Here is a 20767-nt window from a genome sequence, read left to right as displayed (position 1 = left end):
ATACACATAGCACCAAGCTACAAGGTATGACATCATCGCTCGCGAATAGAAGAACAGCTCGACCAAGGCTCGAAGGCCACGATATAATACCGGTCCCCTTCCATTTTACGTTCTTCTTTCCTTATACCTGCATTTCCCATTCGTTCGAACAGAACATACTTCATACCAAATCGAAATACAACAGAACATACCAGATCGAAACACAACAGAACATAACACAGCCATGGTGAACCACGACAACCCCAACGCATCCAACGAGGTGGAGCGGTATGCATCCATATTCTTCTCTGCGGTATGAATAGGTAGCAGTGTCTGATAGTCCCCCAAAGCCCACAGAAATACGACTGGGAGCACGTTCCGACGAAGCATAGATTCGCCGCACGGCTGGTGCTCCCCTTCGTTTCGACCAAATACAAGACGGACGTGACGATGCGGTGTCTGTTGAGGGCGCTCACCACGCGCGTCGTCCCCGCGGACGAGGAAGACGACGAGGACAGCCAGCTGATCCAGTCGCACCCAGAGCTGTGGAGGGCGCCGTCGATGAAGCGCACATTCAACGCAGACACCTTCTTCTCGCTGTACTATGCGCACTTCCAGCGCGCGGCGCCGCTGCTGTTCCGGAAGCTCCGCAAAGACGTCTTCTTCCTCGACGAGGAACACTACCAGCAGCAGTTCGTGCAGCCGCTAAGGCCCGTCGATGGCCTCGGCTTCTCCGGCTCGCTGTTCTTCTACACCCACGATAAGTCGCTGCTCATCAAAAGCGTCGGAAGAAAATTTGAGTATGCGTTCCTCTACGATAAGATGCTCGACGGGTACACGTTCTACGTCTCCCAGAACTCGGCGGACACCCTGTTGTCGCGCATGACGGACGTGCTGTACACGTTCGACCACCGGCTGGGCGGGTGGCTGGGCGTTTCGCCGGCGCACTACATGGTGATGACGAACGTTCTCGAGGGGCTTGACAAGGAGAAGGGATGCCGCAAGTGGGACTTGAAGCCGCAGAACTTCTTTGAGCCGACGCGAGACCTGGTGCCGGACTCGGTCAAGACCGAGGCTGCAAAGAGTGGGCTCGCGGATGAACTCGACGAGGATATCGTGCTCACGAGAATGGATAAGCTCGTCCTCATGCAGCTGCTAGAGAGAGATACGGGATTCCTGAGGGATATGCAGACCATCGATTACTCGCTCCTCCTGGGGAGATACCCCATCGACATGTTCCACCCCCCGAGGGACGATGGCGTGCGGGATCCCATGGTGCTGCCGGTGGAGGGAAGTAGGGATTTTATCCAGGGCGTGAGGAGTGCCGATGGGAAGTGGGTGTATAAAATGTGTCTGTTGGATTTCCTCTGGAATGTCGAGCAGCTCCAGCCAAGGGTTATGCAAACTGCTGGAAAGCTCCTGCCGGAACAGACGGTTACGACAGAGCCGGAGAGGTATAGGGAGGAGTTCTTGAAGTAGGTTGTTCCATACCGGTTCACCCTGGCGCATGGCTGACGTTTGGTTGTAGCATGATGGATGAGTACATCGTCGTCTGGGATGAGCAGCGCGGAGCTATCGAGGATGAGGAAGAGGACTAGGCGCTAGATGTGATCGTGTGAGGAGATGCGGAGGCTATTTGGGAGTTGGTGTATCTGGCGTTTCGTTTCGTTACCATTGATGGTCGTTTAATTTGTTTTTTCATGATTCCTTCGCATTCTCCATTGGTACAGGATGAGCGGTTGTGAAGTTGTTGGCACCCCCAGTCTACAAATACAATGCGGATACAGATATAGTGCACAATCCTATGAAAACCCAGGCCTTTTACGCAGAAGTATATGTGAACCAATCACTCCTCCCTATTCCTCTTCTTCCATTCCTGCCACTCCTTGTCCTGCTCCCTCGCCCTGTCCTCCTTCCACCTCTTATACGCCACGGCTTCGCTCCCCTCCTTCGTTCTATCCGCATAAATCCTGACGAGCTCGAACCCAACCTCTACCGCAATCAGGGCGATGATCATCCACTCCAATCCGAGCGAATGCTTCTCGCTCAGCTGTTCCCTGAGCACCTGGACGATGCCAGAAGCATAATCCAGCTTCTCGTTCAACTGCCTAATCCTGACATCGACATCGAGCGCCCTACCCACAGCCTCGTAGTACCCCTCCAGGCCCAGCTCATGTCTCGAGTCCCAAAACAGGTCCGGCAGGGAGTCGGTAAGCTCCGAGTAGAGATTCAGCTGAGCGCGGAACTGCAGCAGCTCGCCGGTCTTCCGTAGCACGAACGAACGGGTGAACCCACGCTTCCACTGCCAGCTCCCGCTGCTCGACAGCTGCGTGGGAATCGTTGCCGTAGTCTGCAGATAGCGGTCCAGCAGGCTCTCGAGCACCGCCAGCTTCGTGGACCGCGCCAGGCCCGACGAGAACGCGATCTTGGCCAGCGTCAGGTTCAGTTCGTCGTCCTCCGTAGTCCTGGCGGAGTCCTCCTCCATCGCGGAGTCTTCCGACATCACGTGGTTGTTAAACGATGGCGCCGTGCCGAGCACGATCACGTCGCCTGCCACCCGCGACTTCCGCACGCGGGCGTCGTCCGCATACTCCAGGTCCTCGGTCTCGACATCCCTGGTGACGGGCAGCTCCGCGGCGTCCGTAACGAGCCGTGCCAGCTTCTCGACAGTGGCCGAGTGCACGCTCCAGCCGACAATATTCCCGCTTGGGAAGATGAATATATCGCCCTTGTCCCCTCCCTTTTCCCCGCCCACGCCGTCGCCCTCGCCCTCGCCATCCAGCCGCAGATGTATAACCTGATCGGCCAGCCCCGTGTTGCACGGATCGATCGTGTACCCCGCGCCGCGCAGCAGCACCGCCGCCCGGTGGATGTGGTACTTCTCTGCCGTGCAGTATGCAGTGCACACCTTCGGCTTCTGCCCCAGCGTCGATGGCGGCGTCGCTCGTCGCCGCTCGGAAACTACCGCTGCTCGACGGAGTGACGACTTCGTCGTTGTGGAGCGCGCGGCCCGCTTTTTCTCGAATTGCTCAAGGTCGGCGGGTTGCGCCGGTGGTGCTGGTGCTGGTGGGATCTTTGCGGCGGTGGTAGGGGTGGTGTTATTGGTGTTATTGTTGCTATTGGTGTTCGCGGACGAGAAGCGGAATGCAGCCGGCGAAGCAAGGCATGCGGGTGTGCGTGGCCGCAGGAGCGACCGTAGGAGTAGTCGCGGAGTACTCATCGTGCCGGTATCTGTGTGTTTGTCCGTTGTGAAGATTTGCGAATATCGCTGTAGATCACTTCCGGCGTCCGACGGGACGGGCGAGATGTGATGTCATTGGGTAGCCGTTTCTCGGCGCTAACCGCACAGAGTGATGCCTGGTGCATGGCCGGCTGTTTGGGCTGGCCGACGCGGTTTTGCCGGGGGAGAGGGAGAGGGTGCGGATCTGGAGTGTACCCAACTCACTCGGCGGCGGCAGCTGTATGGGACGGGGAATGATGTGAAGCACATCCCTAGTGCACATAGCTCGGTGCTCGGTGGTGATGATGCTGTGTGCTGTCACCACCACCACGCAGTCGGCTCCTCCGACCACCGACCGTCTCGGCGGCAGCGGCTGACGACATCTGAATCAGTCCAGTCCCGTCCCTCGTACTTCCCTTCGACTTCCTCCCTCCCTCCCTTTATTTCTCGTGTGCTTTCCTTCCTTCTCCAGACAGTTTACTCACTGTCGTTGGATTTACCCCGGATTTTGGAATTAATCACGCCCACCCTTTCCCCCCCCCACACCCCGGCCTCCCTACTCTACGCAGCTCTCCCCACAGTTTACGCGAGATCTACTAGTGGGTGGTTACACTCGGTGCTTCTTTACTGGCCCGTCGGCTGGCGAGAGAGATCTCAGCTCAGTCTGCTCTCTTCTCACACTTCTTCTCCCTTCCCCGTCTTCTGCATTTCCGAGCGAGTGTTCAGTGTTCAAGAGAGAGAAAAATGGCATCATCAACATCAACTACAACCACCGCTGGCACCACTAGTACGCCTCCGCAACGCCGACGATCCAGCCACACAAGCACCACTACCGTACCGAAGCCCAGTGCCAGCAGCAGCAGCAGCAGCACCTCTCTTGCATCCACGTCCTCATCCTCGGACTACATCCTCCCCGCGCCCACCAGCAGCACATGGAACTCTCTACCACTCGCCTTCGCAGTGCTCCCCTGCTTCGGCGGGCTCCTCTGGGACGACGGCAGCGCCTTCGTCGCCGACGTGATGCTTTTGCTGCTGCTCTCGATCTTCCTCCACTGGCTAATAAAATTCCCCTGGGAGTGGTACTACTCTTCACAACTCCCCTCCGCGATCCCGGGGGACGCACCTTGCCCCGTCGACCCCGCGCGCGCCGCCGCCACGCGGGAAATGCGCCGCTACGAGCTCGCCGCGCTGGCATGCTGCTTCCTCGGCCCGATCCTGGGCGGCGCGCTCCTGCACGCTATGCGCGCGCAGCTCTCGCGCCCCAGCGAGGGCCTGGTGAGTAACTTCAACCTGGCGGTGTTCGTGCTCGCCGCGGAGCTCCGGCCGGTCGCACAGGTCGTCAGGTTGATGCGTGGGCGCGTGTTGTTCCTGCATCGCACTGTCGCGGCGGCGCCGCCGCCGCTGGGAAGGGTTGCCGAGCTCGAGAGGCGCATTGAGGAGATGGGGGGCGTGGTCAAGGAGTTGAGGGCGTTGGCGAGGAGCACGGGAGAGAGGGATCCCGAGATGGATGCGCTGAATCGTGAGTCTGCATTCTGCTAGTGGGGGTGGTGGTGCTGCGGGATGAGTGCTGATGGATCGTGCGTGTAGGTGCCGTGCGGAGATACGAGAAGAAAGAGGCCCTGCACAGCGCGCAGACGGAGGCGCGGATCAAGGATATCAATTGTCGGCTGGACGACGTGATCACGCTGGCGGCGGCGGCGAGTGCTCGGCAGCAGAGGGAGCAGCGGAGCGCGGGAACTACACTCGCCACACTGTTGACCGAGTGGCTGCTCGGCATGCTGCTCGTCCCCTTCGAGCTGGCTTGGACGGTCGTCTGTCTGCCAAAGAGGGCGGTGGCGGGATTGGGAATCGCGGCGAAACGCGGGGGTGCCGCCGTCGGTGGGAGAGGTGCGGGGAGGCTAAAAGAGTGGTGAGGCGATTGACTTTGCTCTATTTGTTCTACATGTGTATAAGATTTTTTTTTTGATTTTTTTTGGCTGGTGGGTGGGTTTGTGGGTTGCATGGTGCACGGCGTCAACGGGGTTTGGAATTCTTCCCTTTTCCATGGTTTTTTTCTTTTTCCTGTTTCTCTGTAAGAAATCTCAAGGTATTTCATCTAGGCCCTGACTTCTGTCTGGGCTCTGCTTATTATATCTACGGGAGTGCGATTCTTCCTCTTCTTCTTCATGGTGGGGTAGCTAAGCAAGTAGAAGCATGCAGATGATGAGACCATGTGGATGGCTGGATGGATGTGATGGCAGGATGGGCTGCGTGCATACATGCAGATTTTTCTTTCTTCACGGCGTTCTCCCTCCTTCCTCGTGCACCTCATGCTCCTCCTCGGCCAGCCTCTCTGTAACGTGCCCGTGGTCCACCCTACCTACCCTTAGTTACCCCACGCACCTCGGAGTTTCCCAGTGGGAAAACGGAAACAAATGTCATCTCGGTTTCCACCGGCGGATTACGGACTGCGGGGGCGCGAAATTCTCTCTCTGTGGCCTGTGGCGCGGGGATAGGGAGGGAGGGGGCGAGTGGGAGGGGCAACGGAGTGGGAGTCATCGGTCCGTCATATATGTGTGTAGATAGACTTAAGTCAAAAACCTACTTACATCTTACTTACTCTACATACTCCCGCTGCTGCCCCACTACCACTACCCCCACCACCACCACCACCACCACTACTACCACCAAGTCGACTTTTTATCCACAACCACAACCACAACCACCACACGAACCGACGAACATACAGAAAGTTAATTACCAAGATGTCCTCCGAACTCCCCGTCAACGGCACCAGCGAGCAGCGCTCCGACCTCTTCGCCGTCAAGACTGGCCTGGCACGTATGCTCAAGGGCGGCGTGATTATGGATGTCGTGAACGCCGAACAGGTATTTTGCCCCGTCTTCCCCACTGGATGCTGTAGTTCAGAGTTCGTTCTGGGAGTCCATAGAAACAGTGCTAACTCCCCTCAGGCCCGCATCGCCGAAGAAGCCGGCGCCTCCGCCGTAATGGCGTTGGAGCGGGTGCCGGCGGACATCCGGGCGGAGGGCGGTGTCTCGCGGATGTCAGACCCAGCAATGATCAAGTCGATCATGGCAGCGGTAACAATCCCTGTGATGGCGAAGGCGCGTATCGGACATTTCGTGGAGTGCCAGATCCTGGAGGCGCTCGGTGTGGACTTCATCGACGAGTCGGAAGTTCTCACGCCGGCGGACAACACGCACCACGTTGTCAAGCACGGGTTCAAGGCGCCGTTCGTGTGCGGCTGCCGGAACCTCGGTGAGGCGCTCAGGAGGATTAGTGAGGGCGCCGCGATGATCCGTACCAAAGGGGAGGCCGGGACGGGGGATGTTGTTGAAGCGGTAAAGCACATGCGCACGGTCACTGCCGAGATCAGGAAGGCAGGTGCTATGAGCGATGAGGAGCTCTACGTCATGGCCAAGGAGATCGGTGCCCCGTTCGAGCTGTTGAAAGAGACGGCGAGGCTGGGACGGCTGCCCGTGGTTAACTTTGCGGCGGGAGGCGTGGCCACCCCCGCTGATGCCGCGCTCATGATGCAGCTGGGCTGCGATGGTGTCTTTGTTGGCTCCGGCATCTTTAAGTCCGGCGACCCTGCGAAGCGTGCTAGGGCTATTGTTCAGGCTGTCACCCACTATAATGACGCAAAGGTCCTGGCCGAGATCAGTACTGACCTTGGCGAGGCCATGGTCGGGCTGAATGTTGAGAAGATGCCGGCGTCTGAGAAGATGTCCGGGCGGGGTTGGTAGACGGTGTGTTATGACGTGTGAGTTGAGGTGGAGGGCGGTTCTTTGTCTTGATATGTTTGGTTGGTTGCGGGGTTTCAAAAATGGGTTGTTTGTACGGTAAAGGAAAAGGGTGGTAAAAGACGGCAAGGCCTAGACGTTTGTTCAACACCAAGCGGAGAGAATACACAATGGACACGATTCGTATCACTCGTTGTTTCCTTGTTCGGTCGATTCCGCGGTTCTGTGATATCCGTGCGCACGCAAGCAATTCCATGATGGTCATTAACAGTGGGAAAAACGAAACATGACAATCTTTAGAGAGACGGACAGAGACAGAGTGACTGACAGACAGCAAGCAAACCCAAACCCGAACCGAGTATACGAACACCATTACCCAACCCAACCCATCCCAACCAGCCAGCCCAGCCCAGCCCATCCCAACCCATCCGTCCCTAGATAATATACACGCAAAGAAAGCGAAAAAGAAAACTCAAAAGAAACGAAAACTCCGAGAGCAAAAGATCAAATAAAGAATAGACCAGTAGACCAGCCAGCTGCGCAGAAGACCAACAGTTGTATGCGAATTGTCATAGTGGCTACCGTGCTTCGTTTCTGCCGTCTGGTTGATATCGCAGATATCCGCAAGCAGCATGGAGCAACTACTGCGTTCCGCTCGAAGACGACGTCGACGCTGACGACGACAACGACGAGGAGAACGATGACGAGGAGGAGGCAGGAGCGGGAGTGGGAGCAGCGAACGGATCCTCCTGCAGCCCCGCATTCGGCGGTGACGGCGACGGCTTCTTTAGCGACTGCATGCCGCCGCCCATGCCGCCGCCCATGCCGCCACCCCCGCCGCCGCCGAGGGAGCGTAAACGCCCAGCCAGCGATCCGGGTTTCGCTCTAGTTGCTGTCAGTAAAACTGTCTGTCTCTCTGTCTGTCTCTCTGTCTATTGCCCGTTGGGAGGGGGGAGGGGTACTTCGTATACGCCTTCTTCTTGTGATCAGCCAGCTTCTTGCTCACGGGCGTCATCATCTGGTCGGTAGGACTGGTGGATGACTCAGCGGGCTGCTGCGATGCCAGCTTTGCGGCGAGCAGCTGGCGCTGCTTCTCCAGTGTCGAGAGGCCGTCCGTGATTCCGGCGGCGGTTGAGGCGGGGGCGGCGGGTGGGGAGGCGGCGGGTGATGGGGCGGACATTTTCTTCGTGTTTGTGTGTGCGGGGGGGTGTGTTCGTGGGTGTGTGGAGGAGGCGGTGGTGGTGGTGTTGTGTGTGGTGTTATGGTGTTGTGTGTGGTGTTATGGTGTTGTGTGTGGTGTTATGGTGTTGTGTGTGGTGTTATGGTGTTGTGTAGTAGTGGAGAGTGGTACGGACGGAGGTGCTTTTGAACGATACGAACGATGGCGATGGAAACACGGTTGCTACGGCGACAGACACGTTGCCTCACGGTGCCTGCATGGTCTTGGCTGGCTGGTACTTTAGGACGGCACCTTCCCTGGGGCCGGAGTACGTGGGAAAAAAACGATGCGCGTCGGGCGTCGGAAGTAAGGGATCGGAGGTCAGTCACTCAGTTGGTTGGTTGTGCGGCTAAAATGAGGCTAGTATGATAGAGTACTTGTTAACAAGTATGATGGATGAGTCGAGGAAGGAAGCACTGGCCAGTGAATCAGTCGATGCTGGTGGTAGTGGTGGCGGCGGAGGTGATGGTGGTGATTCGAATGCATCGAATCAATCACAGGAATTCGTTATTCGCCATGCCTATGCCGTGAAGCCTTCGGAGCCCAGTTCATCCTACCTAATTGCTCAAGTGCTCTATTTTATGTATGATGCCTATGTGTGATATGTACCATCACCGTGGGTGAGAATCGAGATTGGTTCGAATTCCGGAACCCTCCCAGGCGCGGCTTCCCATGCCCCATGGCCAACTGCAGAAGAATCTCCAACGATCCGCATTCGCGATATCTCCTGGTTCGTGTAGGAGTATGTGTTGTGCTCACCACGGTAGCCGGATGAATACTTCATTTTTCCTTCTTTCTTACTTCCACACTCCTTTTTCGTTTCCCTTTCCTTTCGTTTTCACTTTTTTTTCTTCGCTTCCCGCTGGCTCGGAGGAGAAGGGAAAATTCAACAAAGAATGGCTTCCGTAGATAGTAGTTACCGTACTCCGATCCCGTTCGGATCCGTGGTGGAGAGAAGAGAAGTTTCCGTGCACTGCACTCTGGGTGGTGAGGGACAAGGGGTTTCCCTTCCTCGGCAGGGGACATGGCGATGTGGATGTGGATGTGGGTGTGAGATGTGGTGCATGTCCGCTGAGTGTCTACTCTAGCTGGAAGTGGCTCGGCGATCTCAGTTGCATGGAGATGAAGGAAACCGTGGGAGGGAAACGTGAGGGAAGGGGAAGAGAGAGCGAATAAAGGTAAGGCACTTGATGGAGATTCGATTGCGGATGGAGATGATTCCTGAAGAATGTGGCCGTTTCTCCTCTCTCTCACGGGAAGTGCCTGGTGACAGTCGAAGATCTTCACGGCGTCTTCATCGATGTCATCACGAAGATCATCCGGTGGAATGTGGCCTTGATCTCGACGAGACTCCGCCGCCGCACCACTCTTCAGGCTGGAGAAACCGACCTGGTGGCCGCCGCTGTGATAACGGGACACACCGTCAGGCCGGCAGACACAGACACAGACGGCCGTCGCATCGAAGTTCACGGGATGGTGGTGAGTTGCTTTCGACTCTCGAGTGACTCCAGGATTGGCCTCCGAGCGATCCAACCAGCCATGTTCGCACTTTTCCTGGGATCTCCCGAACGGCCTGCAGGTGGCACACCCACCCTGCTCTGCTGCTGGCTCCCCTGTAGTTGCCGGAGTGCTAACCACTGCTCTGTTGCTACCGCAGTACTCTACGACGCGACCAAACACCATCCATCGTAGAGACCGAGAAGGGGAGATAGCAGCAAGAAGGGGATAAGGCTGGCCGTGCGAAAGAGACACAGAGCCACAGAAATACACACAGAGAGAGACAGACAGAGAGAGACGAGACGAGACGGAAAAGGCCACCTTCAGCAGCCAGACTGGCCCTCGTCCGTAGACACTCCCCACGAACATGCAGTCGAGCAGCCTTTTCTGCTAACGATACACTCACACCTCAACACTCTCTTACTTTTACTTCCTCACCTCCATCCGCGCCCCGTCCCCTGCCTCTTCTTCCTCTTCCCACCTCTTCCCTACTCTGCTTTCCTCCCCCCCCCCCAATCCGTATCCGTCCCCTCGTTCCTTCGTATCGTCATCTTTCTCCCGACTCCCACACATTCCGTTCATTCCCTCCCATCACTCTTCCTCCCGACTCCTCCTCACCTCTCCTCCCCTCCCAGCTCGAAACGAAAAGACGATCATATCCCGCACCCAGCGAACACGCCCGCGCCGCCGTCGAGATATCGACAATCACACACACACACACCCCTCCCACCCAAAAACCCACTCCCATAGACCATCTCCAAAACCCACTATCTTTATCCACACATACATAGAAGAAAAAAAAAGTTACATCATCGCCCCTCCCTCCCTCCAACTCTCCGCCTTCACCGCCCCTTTCGTCCGCCACCAGCTATCCCGCCAGACGAGACGACCGACACACCCGCCCAAAAACTAGCAGGCTAGTCAGCTGTCTCTCTCTCTCTCCCCGGTGGTCTTTCCAAGCAGGAATTGCTGCCGTTGCTGCTCCATTCGAATTTTTTCTGTTGCTGCTATTTCTACCGCTGCTGCTGCTTTGTGATATCGCGCGCTCGTCGCTGTAGTTGGCACACGCGGTTGCTCTCTGCGCCGCCGTCGTCGTCCGTCCGTCCTCTCGCCCGCCCGACTACTACTACTACCGCATTGCCGCTGCCGCTGCCATACGTTCCGCCGATACCGCTGCGACCGCGTTCCTACTTGCTGCGGTGATTGTTGCGAGTTCGTTGTTGTATAGCCGTTCTCGATCTTGTTCGAAACGAGAGGTTTTTTTCATTTAAAAAAGGGCAGTAGCAAGCAGCCACTGGCAACCATGTCGGGCGGTCAGCACCACCAGCATCATGGGCATCCGCACCACCAGCAACCACCACAGCAGCAACCACAGCAGCAACCACAGCAGCAGCACCCACAGCATCCACAGCACCAGCAATCCCCCAATTTCCATCACCGCTCCTCCTTTTCGCCGACCGACCGCCACGACCAGCAGTACCATAGCTCCTCGAATCCTCCTCCACCGCATCCGAGCCATCCTACCTACCATTCCGCGTCGTCGAACGGTCATTCCGCGCATCCCTTACCCGCGGCCACCGTGTATGGTACCCCGTCGCGATCCCAGTATTACGATCCAGTCGATCGTCCAGGGAAAGTAAGGTCGAGTTGGGGGGGACGCTCAGCGCGCTCGCCGTCACCTCCACCACTACCGACGGAGTCGATTTCTCGCCAGCAACTACCTGTAGTACGTAACCACCTACCTCCCTCGTTGTCGAACGCGCATCCCTTACGCGTGGAGAGAGGTGACACATTTTCTGGGCATTTTTTTTATGCTGACATGCTGGATCTAGGGTACAAGAGATAGTCGGTACGGTTACGAACCACCTCCACTACCAGCAGCGACGGTTGTTGGCAGCAGCGGCGGCGGTGGTGGCATTGTTGGCGGAGGTGTCATCGGCGGAATTGCGGGTGGCGCGGGAGGTGTTGTGGGTGGAGCCGGTGGTGCTGCTGGTGGTGTATACCAGTCATCGCTAGAACACCAGAACTCAAAGGGAGCGGTGTACCCAATGCCTTCACCGATCGCGATCGTAGGCCGACGACGAAGCTCCGGAGTATCATCATACCTGCCGACCGATCAAAGATCGCCGCTCGACATGAATCTCGTACATCAGCAACAGCAGCAGCAGCAGCAGTCGGGCTACGGCGCGGTAAAGGCGGAGCCGCCTTCGCCGATTGCTTCTACTCCTTCGGTGAGTGACAGAGTGAGAGAGTGACGTTGAGAGGGAGACGAGCTACGGCTTTCCCCTTTCGGTGCCCTCGTGAAATATTGTCAGAACCTTGAAGTTCTGTGCTCTGCTGTTCAAGGCTAGCTTTGCTAACGATCACTCAGACAGCAAGACGCGGCGGCGCGATGTCAATATCCGCTCTCCTCAGCACCGCCGAGGACCCACCTCACCCTAATCCAACCGCACACCCGCCGCAATCACTACCACCACCACACTTGCCTCTCGCGACAAACCCTCAAAACAAACACGACAACAACACACACACCAACCACACCACAACTATTACTTCTATTTCTTCCTCCCTTCTCTCCTCCCTTCCTTCTTCCCTTCACACCACTGCTGTTACGACAACACCAACCTCAAGTCATCGTTCCAACCTGATCGAGAAACACCAACCTCATCACCACCGAAACCAGGAACACCCACGACAGCAATTAAAACAACACGCCACTGCTAATTCGAGAGCGACGATCGCGCAGTACCCTCACCCTTACGACGCGGACGCGACTGACAGCGACAACGAACCAGCATATCAGGCTGCGACTAAAAAAGCAATGGCTTCTCGCGACTTCAAGTATCACGACGCCATGGACATCGACCAGGACATAGAGGCTACCGACAGCACCGAAGATAGCGATGAGTTTACGAACCAGCGTCAAACCTACATGACCAAGAGCCGCAAGCGACAGCTTGATTTAAATGAGGCTGAGACCAGCAACAGAGAGGTAAAGCTGTTCCGATGCGATGTTAACCTTCTCCCGTTGTGCAGCTGCTGATGAGACGAACCCACAGCGTCGCTTCAAGCTTTATCAGGAGCAACTTCGTGGACACCTCGAGACGGTTGCTAAGAACGGTCGCGAACGGGGTCGAAGGAAGTTTCACGAGGGTGCAATGGCTGAAGTCATGGCGAAAGAAGACGAAGATGAGAAGGAGCGCAAGAAAGAGCAACAGCGCAAGCGTCGGAGAGAAAAGGCGGAAGTGGAGAAGAAGCTCAAGGCCGAGATGGCTGTGAAAGCTGCTAAGGAGGTCGCTGCTCAAGCTCCCGGACGGCACGACCGAGACGAACAACCGCCTCTTAAAATCCGCAAGGTCGAGAAGCCTCCAGTATTCGAAGAGAACATTATGGACCTCAGCGTGGAGGGTCCAGACTCCGACGTCAGTGGTGTTCCGGTCGAGGAGGAAACCATCACCAGGAGGATTCGCAAGAAGCCCGGACCAAAGAAGAAGCTGCCTCCGCCATCACCATCCGTACCGGTCGAGGAGCCCGTGATCGTTGCGAAAGCGCCAGAGCCTATTCCCAAAGAGGAGTATGTGCCACATACATCGAAGACTTACACCCAGCTGTACGAACAGATCTGGAAGGACATTGCCCGCAAGGAAATTCCCAAGCTCCACCGCACCCAGCAAGCTTCCCTCGCTACCAAGCAGGCGAACCATCGCAAGACGGCCCAGCTCGCTGCCAAGGAAGCTCAGAGATGGAAACTTCGGACCACCAAGAACATCAAGGACACTCAGGCGCGAGCCAAGAGGAGTATGCGTGAGATGTTGAGTTTCTGGAAGCGGAACGAGCGTGAAGAGAGAGATATGCGCCGTCGTGCTGAGAAGGAGGCGATGGAGAGGGCCAAGAAGGAGGAGGAGGCGAGAGAGTCCATGAGACAGGCTAGGAAGCTTAATTTCCTTCTTACGCAGACCGAGCTCTACTCTCACTTTGTGGGTAACAAGATCAGAACCGACGCCATCGAGAAGTCGACCGGTAGCGACGCGGTTGCTGTACCTGCTGCCACCTCATCGAAACAAGACATGGCTCAGCAGATGCTAGCGATGGAAGGAAAACAGTCGGGAAGTGCAGTCAATTTCGAGGATCTGGACTTTGACGACGAAGAAGCACTGAAGCAGGCGGCGGCTGCCAACGCTCACCATCATTTCCAAGCTACGAAGAACGCAGCTCGCGCATTCAACCAGCCCGGCGGATCCGAAGGTGGTACTATGGATCCCGACGAGGAGATGGACTTTCAGAATCCTGCGGGAATGGACGATGTCGAGATCGAGCAGCCGAAAATGCTCAACTGTACACTGAAGGAGTACCAGCTGAAGGGTCTGAACTGGCTTTCCAATCTTTACGAGCAGGGTATCAACGGTATCCTTGCGGACGAGATGGGTCTGGGAAAGACGGTGCAGTCGATTTCGGTGATGGCTTACCTTGCCGAGCGCCACAACATTTGGGGTCCATTCCTAGTTATCGCGCCTTCCTCGACGTTGCACAACTGGCAGCAGGAGATCAGTCGTTTCGTACCCGATTTCAAGGTCATTCCCTACTGGGGTGGAGCCAAGGACAGGAAGATTCTACGCAAGTTCTGGGACAGGAAGACACCCGTTTACACCAAGGATTCTCCGTTTCACGTTTTGATCACCTCCTACCAACTGGTCGTTCAGGACGCCGCCAACTTTTCGCAGATGAAGTGGCAATACATGATTCTCGACGAGGCTCAGGCCATCAAGAGTTCCTCCAGTACCAGATGGAAGGCATTGCTCGGATTCCATTGTCGCAACAGGCTTCTTTTGACCGGTACGCCGATTCAGAATTCTATGCAGGAGCTATGGGCCCTGTTACATTTCATCATGCCGAGTTTGTTCGATTCCCATGACGAGTTCAGCGAATGGTTCTCCAAGGACATCGAAAGCCACGCGCAGAGTAACACCCAGTTGAACGAGAAGCAACTCGAGAGACTGCACATGATCCTTAAACCGTTCATGTTGCGACGTGTGAAGAAGCATGTGCAGAAGGAACTTGGAGACAAGATCGAGAAGGACGTGTTCTGTGAGCTTACTTACAGACAGCGTGCTCTATACAGAGGTCTTCGTGACAAGATCAGTTTCATGGATCTGATCGAGAAGGCTGCGGCTGGTGATGATAACAACCAGACCCTCATGAATCTCGTCATGCAGTTCCGCAAGGTCTGCAACCATCCAGATCTCTTCGAGAGAGCCGACGTTCGATCGCCGCTTGCATTGACGTCATATTCGGAGACGGGTTCTTTCCTGCGCGAAGGTCCCCTTTTGCAAGTTCCGTATACGGCTAGAAGTTTGATCAATTACCGAGTACCTTGTCTCGTGTACAGGTACGGTGGACGATTGGATCTGCCCGGCTCCGACTCCAACCACGGTTCGAGAAACCACCTTCTGGCCACCCGATTCAATATCTGGAGACCGGATTGCATCAAGGAGTCGATCAACAAGGACCGCGACGGTGTGTTTTCCTGGCTTCGGTTCAGTGACACCAGTGTTGGGGAAGCTTCGAAAGCATTCCACCACACGCTCCTCGACAAGTTCGAGTCCCTTCGACAGAAGCAGACTGCGCGTTTCTCTGTCGTTTACGACGAGGACGAGTCGTGGGAGCCGTGGTATGCGCGTCTGCTGGTGACCGACTTTGCGGCCACTGAGCCGGTTGCTACGGCAACGAAGGAGGGCGTTATGGCGTCGCTCCTGAAGATCTCGGAGAAGGTGTGGGTTGACGAGAGGTTCAACTGCATGGACCCCCTGACGTTCAGGGCAGTTTCGGCTCCGCCGATTAACTTGCTCTGCAACAACCAGGGCGTTGTCCACGAGCAGGAGAACCTCTTGTTCAACGAGAGGACCAGGAGATTCCTGTTCGGTCCCAACTCGCTCGAGGATGAGCAGTTGTTGGAGAACAAGGTCGATCCTGCGGACTTTTTGCCGCCGCCCATGCTCCCGAGACCTTCGCTGGAGAGACTGGCTGTCAGCCATGTCCAGGTGCCATCGATGGGACGCTTCGTGAGCGATTCGGGCAAGCTCGCCGAGCTTGACCGTCTCCTCACGGAGCTGAAAGTCGGTGGTCACCGAGTACTTCTGTACTTCCAGATGACACGGATGATGGATCTGTGTGAGGAATACCTCACATACCGCCATCACAGATACTTGCGCCTGGACGGTTCCTCCAAGTTGGAGGACCGTCGCGATATGGTCGATGCCTGGCAGACCAACCCAGATATCTTCGTGTTCATCCTGAGTACGCGTGCCGGAGGGTTGGGAATCAACCTTACCGCTGCCGACACGGTCATTTTCTACGACAGCGATTGGAATCCCACCATCGACAGTCAGGCGATGGACCGTGCGCACCGTCTGGGACAGACCAGACAGGTGCGGGTGTTCCGTCTCATTACGAGAGGAACCATCGAGGAGCGGATCCGGCAGCGTGCTCAGCAGAAGGAGGAGGTCCAGCGAGTGGTCATCCAGGGAGGGGACCCCGGCGCCAAGAAGAGCGTCGACTTCAAGGGCACCAGGGAGGTGGCAACCTGGTTGTTCGACAAGGACGAGGCGGAGGCGCTGGAGACGGCCCTCGCAGCCAAGGAGAAGGAGCTCGAGGAGCAGAAGGCCAAGGCCCAGCCGAAGACCAAGGCGAAGAAGAAGAAGGTTGCTGCGGCTCCTTCGGCTCCGGTCCCGGCCGTGGACATCGAGGACATGTGAGTTTCCTTTACTACTCGTACAATATCATTCGGTTTGCTGACAGGATTTTCTACAGGTACCACGAGGGAGAAGGCCGCTTTGACGATTCTGGCAAGCCCAGCGAGGCCGAAACCCCTGGTCCTGCTTCTGGCGCAAGCAAGAAGCGGGCCAAGGGCAAGACCAACAAGAAGAAGACCACCCAGGAGCGTCTCAACATGATCGACGGCAATATGTGAGGATGTTCTCCTGGGTTGGTCTTGTTCTTGTGCTGGGTGAGCTGGGGAGGCGGGGGGCGGGGGGGCGGGGGCGGGGGCGGGGGGGGGGGTTAATTGGTTTCCCTGAGTTGGGGTTTTCCTTTTTTTTTTGCTGGCTGGCTGTGTCTTTTTGCTGGCTGTGTTTCTTTGCTGGCTGTGTTCTTTTTTTTCCCGCGCCGGCCTGTACTTTTACTTTTTTTTTCCTGGGGGTGTTTCCCTTTTTACATTTTCACCTTTACTTTTTTTCTTCGCGTTCTCATCATGGGATCCTTCTTTTTTTTTTTGCTTCGTTCGATTGTACATGTACCATTACCTTCCGTTCGGTTTGCGTGCTTGTGTCGTGCTTTTCTTCCCTTCCTTCTCGCTTCCGATTCTGATTCTGATTCTGGTTCTGATTCTGGTTCTGATTCTGGTTCTGATTCTGGTTCTGATTCTGATTTCGTGCTTTTGTTGGGGTGTTTTGATTTTTTTGACTTTTTGATTTTACAATTACAACGTACTTGCCTCTGGCTTCTGTTGATGTGTCTGCGTGATGGAATGGGAACTGGGGGATGGGATGGAATGGTAACGGGGGGTGGGGGGATGGGGAATATGGTTGGGATGGGAGATGAGAGGAATAGGGTATATGGCATCTGTCTGTAATGATCGTCGTCGGTGTCGGTGTTTGTAGTCGGTGTTTGTACTATTGTACTGCGAGTGAGAAAATAGAGGGTAGTTACATGTTACATTGTACCTACATAGTCTAGACGTAGTATAAATGGTGTAAATGGTGCAAGTGAGCTGAGCTGTGGAGATGGGGATGGGATTCGGGGATGGGAATCGGGGATGGGAATTTAATGTAATGGCTACAAAAGGACGATTCAACACGATGCAGCACAGTTCAGCACGGTTCAGCATACTTCGGCATACACGTGCCAGCTGGTGCCAAGTAGTGAAGCGCTGCAGTGTGTAGATGGATAGTAGATGGATACATACACGAGCTTTCGATCATACGTGCGCGCGTCGACGCCAGAGAGGATGTGATATCTTGGGAGTCAGTCGAGAGTCGGTCGAGTGAAGTCTCGAGATCTCACGCCCATGGTGGATATATGTCTTCACAGGAGATCACTCGAGTTAGAGATTTCGATTTTGAGATTCCGGGGCTCAAGATATGGAGAATGAGAGAGTGTGCTCAGTGCTGTGGTGTGGTAGTTGTCTGTCACATATCCACACATCTTCACCACGTTCGCACGGGGAAAGCAGCATTTAGCAATCTTCCACCAATCCGTGGGTTCTCAGCGCATAACCGTGGTGGGTTGCTCAACGTGTCGTGTCCAATCAATTACATTTTTTACGTGTACCTAGTCCCATGGGATATCGACGCCTCGCGAGTCGCGGGTTCATCATTTTGCTACCAGCGAAACCACCAGGCCACTGAGTGACCATTGCTCAGTGACCATTGCTCAGTGATCATGGCTCATGGCTCATGCCTCGAGCAGTGGTAGCGAATTTCCCAGGTGCCTAGGTGGTGAGGATGTTAGCTAGGTACGCCCAAGGTCCATCGATGGAGGCTGTACAAGGCTAAAACCTTGGAAGTTGGGGAGGACGCTCTTTTCGAGGTGGAAACCGTGGTTCGGGTTTTATCTTTTTGTTTTTGTTTTCTGCGGTACCCACCTACTGCATTACCTATCTACCTCATAATACTTGCTAGATGGGTTACGGTAGCGCCTCCCCCCCGGCCAGTGCTAGCAGCCTGGCAGCCAGGGTGTATTTTCGGTCCTCGTTCAGACTTCGGAGTCGTGCCATGGTTTTCGGCCGAGGAACGTTTATTTCCGTTTTCACACTTTTGGGCCTGTCGGGCAGCGCTCACGTTGAGGTTGGAGTTGAAATTGAAGTTAAAAGGTCCTTTGGTTGAGTAAGTTGGTTTCTGGAGGCTGGAGGCTGGAGGCTGGAGAATAGGATACCACCACCACTACTACCACCCACTATTACCTACTACGGGAAGATATGGTGAACGGCCAGGCAGACTCCAGAGAGCAAGACGTACGTGGGTAAGTAGTAGTGTGGACCCGTTCCACGACTAGATGTCGATGTCGATGCAGAGGGGGCATAGGGAGAACGACCATGGTTTTCGGCCTCCAGCATTTCTCTCAGTTTTTACACTTTTCTGCCCGCCGAGCTCACGGTAAATACTAGGTATATCATGTCACGAGCACAATGCCCTTGAACTCGATTCCTACCCGGGTCCTGGGGCCAGAACGAGGTCCGGAATCCGGATATTGTCCTCTCGACGACGAGGACGACGACGACGACGAGGACGACGACGACGACGAGGACGACGACGACGACGAGGCGAGGCGAGTGATTTACAGTGAGGAAGGTGTGGCGGAGGGTCGATACCCGGGGGGAAAAAAGAAGGGAAAAAAACGAGTGCTTCGTTCCAATCGCTGTGGTACTATACTCTACTCTACTTTGGATGAACTCTGGATGATACCGATCGTCTCCATGATCAGGGTCGAGGAGGTCGGATTTGACAGCCCATACAACCTAGCCAAGTCCGTAGAGTGACTTACCTACTAGTAGGCAGGCTGGTAGGTGATCGAGTTCCTCGTGCGGTCGAGTGCAATTCGCCGTGTTGGCTTGCAGTCGCAAATCCACAAATTCATAATCAAAGACAGGACAGGAAAGGAAAGGATACTTGCCGTGTATCCCGAGCCCTGTCTCCCGAGTCCTATCTCCTTTCCCCTGCCTCCTACCTCCTATCTCCTGTCGAGTGAGGAGGAGCAGGTCCGGGGCAATTACGGATCATACGGTACCCTATGCTTGCATGCATACGGCACAAGCGGAATGTCACAAGCTTGAACGCCGTGATGTAGCATCTGAGCCCGAATCCGAGTCCGAACCCGAACCCAATCCCTAACCCTGAACCGAACCCGAACCCGAGCTCGCTCCATCTCGAACCAGCCACATCCGAACCGGACCGGACCGAACCGGGCTGGGCGGATCGTGCGGAACTGGCGGATGATGAAATGGACGATGGACATGCCACTGTTGCCGACGACTTGACGGATAGACGGCTACAGATGCATCGTGAGCCATGGTCGTGACCGGGGATTGTTCTTCGTTTTTCGTTTTTCGTTTTTCGTTTTTCGTTTTTCGTTTTGGCTGCAGTGGCTGCAACGGCTGTAGTGGTAGATGGAGTCGGCATGCGGTTGCTGGCGGTATCCTACCGGTAGGTGCTGGTAGGAGGTAGGTTATGTCGATCGCAGCTGTCACCCGCAACTCGCGAGTTTGCCTGGGCTGGCTTTGTCTGGGAGAGCCGGCCAGTGTAGAGTACTCTAGAGGACTATTCTAGAGGACTATTCTAGAGGACTATTCGAGGCCCTCCGATGACTGAATGCATTATGCATACGGTATCTACGGTGGAGTAGCCTGTAGATACGTCAGTCGACGCTGGGTTTTACGGATTTCAACTTTCAAACGAGCGAGCGTGCGCGCGGAGAACTGAAGCTCGCGATCTCGATTCTCGATTAACGAGCCCGAGCTCAAGCCCGTGATGACTATTACTCTACTAGTACCGCTATCTACCGACCCTCTGGCGTGTTCCGGGATGGAGTGATGGAGTGATCATAGAGTCTGTGTATGTGGAGTAGAGTAGACAGATCACTTCTCACATCTCCAAAAGTCCAGCAGTCCAACAGTCCAACTCGAGCTCGTGAACGTGCTCGTGAGCGTGAGCGAGAGCGTGAAGCATGTGCACCACGATTCATGATTTATCAGCAGTCAACTAGTGCACGGTATCACTCCACCTTTCGCTGCACGCCTTATCACGTGCGCCGCGTCTCGACCGGCCGACCGATGACATCTCTCTCTGTTCGCGTCGCCCTGTTTGAAGTTTGACTTTGCACTCAACTCTGGCACACTCTAGCACACGGCGCCGATCCTTCACCCAGCGCAAACCCGCAGGTGCGAGTTGAGACCCGGATGTCTTCAAAGTTCACACATGCACTTATTACTCTACACATACGCTTCACTAATGCATGTATGTACTCCATACTAGCCCTCGGAGCACATCCCAGATCGCCGCCGTATTCCCGTTCCGATCCGAGATCGGCTCGGGTCTGCAGGGCGGTTTGGGGAAGGGC

General features: G+C 55.6%; 6 protein-coding genes across 6 annotated transcripts; 4 read left to right on the top strand and 2 right to left on the bottom strand.

Moving 5' to 3' along the window:
* Positions 1-47: 47 nt before the first annotated feature.
* Positions 48-1778, top strand: BZA05DRAFT_391934 (uncharacterized protein). The gene is made up of 3 exons (XM_051483033.1): positions 48-267; positions 330-1454; positions 1508-1778. Exons 1-3 carry the CDS (start codon positions 224-226, stop codon positions 1575-1577), a joined length of 1239 nt encoding a protein of 412 aa, XP_051341012.1. The 5' UTR covers positions 48-223; the 3' UTR covers positions 1578-1778.
* Positions 1568-3571, bottom strand: BZA05DRAFT_244803 (YagE family protein). The gene has a single exon (XM_051479949.1). The coding sequence runs from the start codon at positions 3197-3199 to the stop codon at positions 1826-1828; it is 1374 nt and encodes a 457-aa protein (XP_051341011.1). The 5' UTR covers positions 3200-3571; the 3' UTR covers positions 1568-1825.
* On the top strand, positions 3572-5252 carry BZA05DRAFT_244724 (uncharacterized protein). Its single transcript, XM_051479947.1, has 2 exons — positions 3572-4718; positions 4787-5252. Exons 1-2 carry the CDS (start codon positions 3944-3946, stop codon positions 5110-5112), a joined length of 1101 nt encoding a protein of 366 aa, XP_051341010.1. The 5' UTR covers positions 3572-3943; the 3' UTR covers positions 5113-5252.
* A 445-nt stretch (positions 5253-5697) lies between these two features.
* On the top strand, positions 5698-7132 carry BZA05DRAFT_370556 (SOR/SNZ family-domain-containing protein). Its single transcript, XM_051481653.1, has 2 exons — positions 5698-6066; positions 6151-7132. The coding sequence occupies exons 1-2, from the start codon at positions 5944-5946 to the stop codon at positions 6943-6945; spliced, it is 918 nt and encodes a 305-aa protein (XP_051341009.1). The 5' UTR covers positions 5698-5943; the 3' UTR covers positions 6946-7132.
* A 1-nt stretch (position 7133) lies between these two features.
* BZA05DRAFT_472411 (uncharacterized protein) lies at positions 7134-8208 on the bottom strand. The gene is made up of 2 exons (XM_051488014.1): positions 7905-8208; positions 7134-7827 (listed from the first exon to the last, which is right to left on the bottom strand). Exons 1-2 carry the CDS (start codon positions 8120-8122, stop codon positions 7584-7586), a joined length of 462 nt encoding a protein of 153 aa, XP_051341008.1. The 5' UTR covers positions 8123-8208; the 3' UTR covers positions 7134-7583.
* Positions 8209-12512: 4304 nt separating this feature from the next.
* Positions 12513-16625, top strand: BZA05DRAFT_334542 (SNF2 family N-terminal domain-containing protein; the record flags this gene model as incomplete). Its single annotated transcript, XM_051480733.1, has 3 exons — positions 12513-12650; positions 12718-16406; positions 16466-16625. The coding sequence occupies 3 exons, from the start codon at positions 12513-12515 to the stop codon at positions 16623-16625; spliced, it is 3987 nt and encodes a 1328-aa protein (XP_051341007.1).
* Positions 16626-20767: the final 4142 nt, after the last annotated feature.

Source organism: Tricharina praecox, assembly GCF_024521635.1.
Source record: "Tricharina praecox strain CBS 144465 chromosome Unknown BZA05scaffold_7, whole genome shotgun sequence".
NCBI classification, from domain to species: domain Eukaryota; kingdom Fungi; phylum Ascomycota; class Pezizomycetes; order Pezizales; family Pyronemataceae; genus Tricharina; species Tricharina praecox.
This window is presented reverse-complemented; position numbering and strand designations above follow the sequence as displayed.

Coding starts and splice junctions, on each gene's coding strand:
- BZA05DRAFT_391934 (XM_051483033.1), top strand. CDS start 224: ATGGTGAACCACGACAACCCCAACGCATCCAACGAGGTGGAGCG. Junction 268..329: donor GCATCCAACGAGGTGGAGCG/GTATGCATCCAT, acceptor AGTCCCCCAAAG/CCCACAGAAATACGACTGGG. Junction 1,455..1,507: donor TATAGGGAGGAGTTCTTGAA/GTAGGTTGTTCC, acceptor GTTTGGTTGTAG/CATGATGGATGAGTACATCG.
- BZA05DRAFT_244724 (XM_051479947.1), top strand. CDS start 3,944: ATGGCATCATCAACATCAACTACAACCACCGCTGGCACCACTAGTACG. Junction 4,719..4,786: donor CGAGATGGATGCGCTGAATC/GTGAGTCTGCAT, acceptor TCGTGCGTGTAG/GTGCCGTGCGGAGATACGAG.
- BZA05DRAFT_244803 (XM_051479949.1), bottom strand. CDS start 3,199: ATGAGTACTCCGCGACTACTCCTACGGTCGCTCCTGCGGCCACGCACA.
- BZA05DRAFT_472411 (XM_051488014.1), bottom strand. CDS start 8,122: ATGTCCGCCCCATCACCCGCCGCCTCCCCACCCGCCGCCCCCGCCTCA. Junction 7,828..7,904: donor AAGAAGAAGGCGTATACGAA/GTACCCCTCCCC, acceptor GACAGCAACTAG/AGCGAAACCCGGATCGCTGG.
- BZA05DRAFT_370556 (XM_051481653.1), top strand. CDS start 5,944: ATGTCCTCCGAACTCCCCGTCAACGGCACCAGCGAGCAGCGCTCCGAC. Junction 6,067..6,150: donor ATGTCGTGAACGCCGAACAG/GTATTTTGCCCC, acceptor AACTCCCCTCAG/GCCCGCATCGCCGAAGAAGC.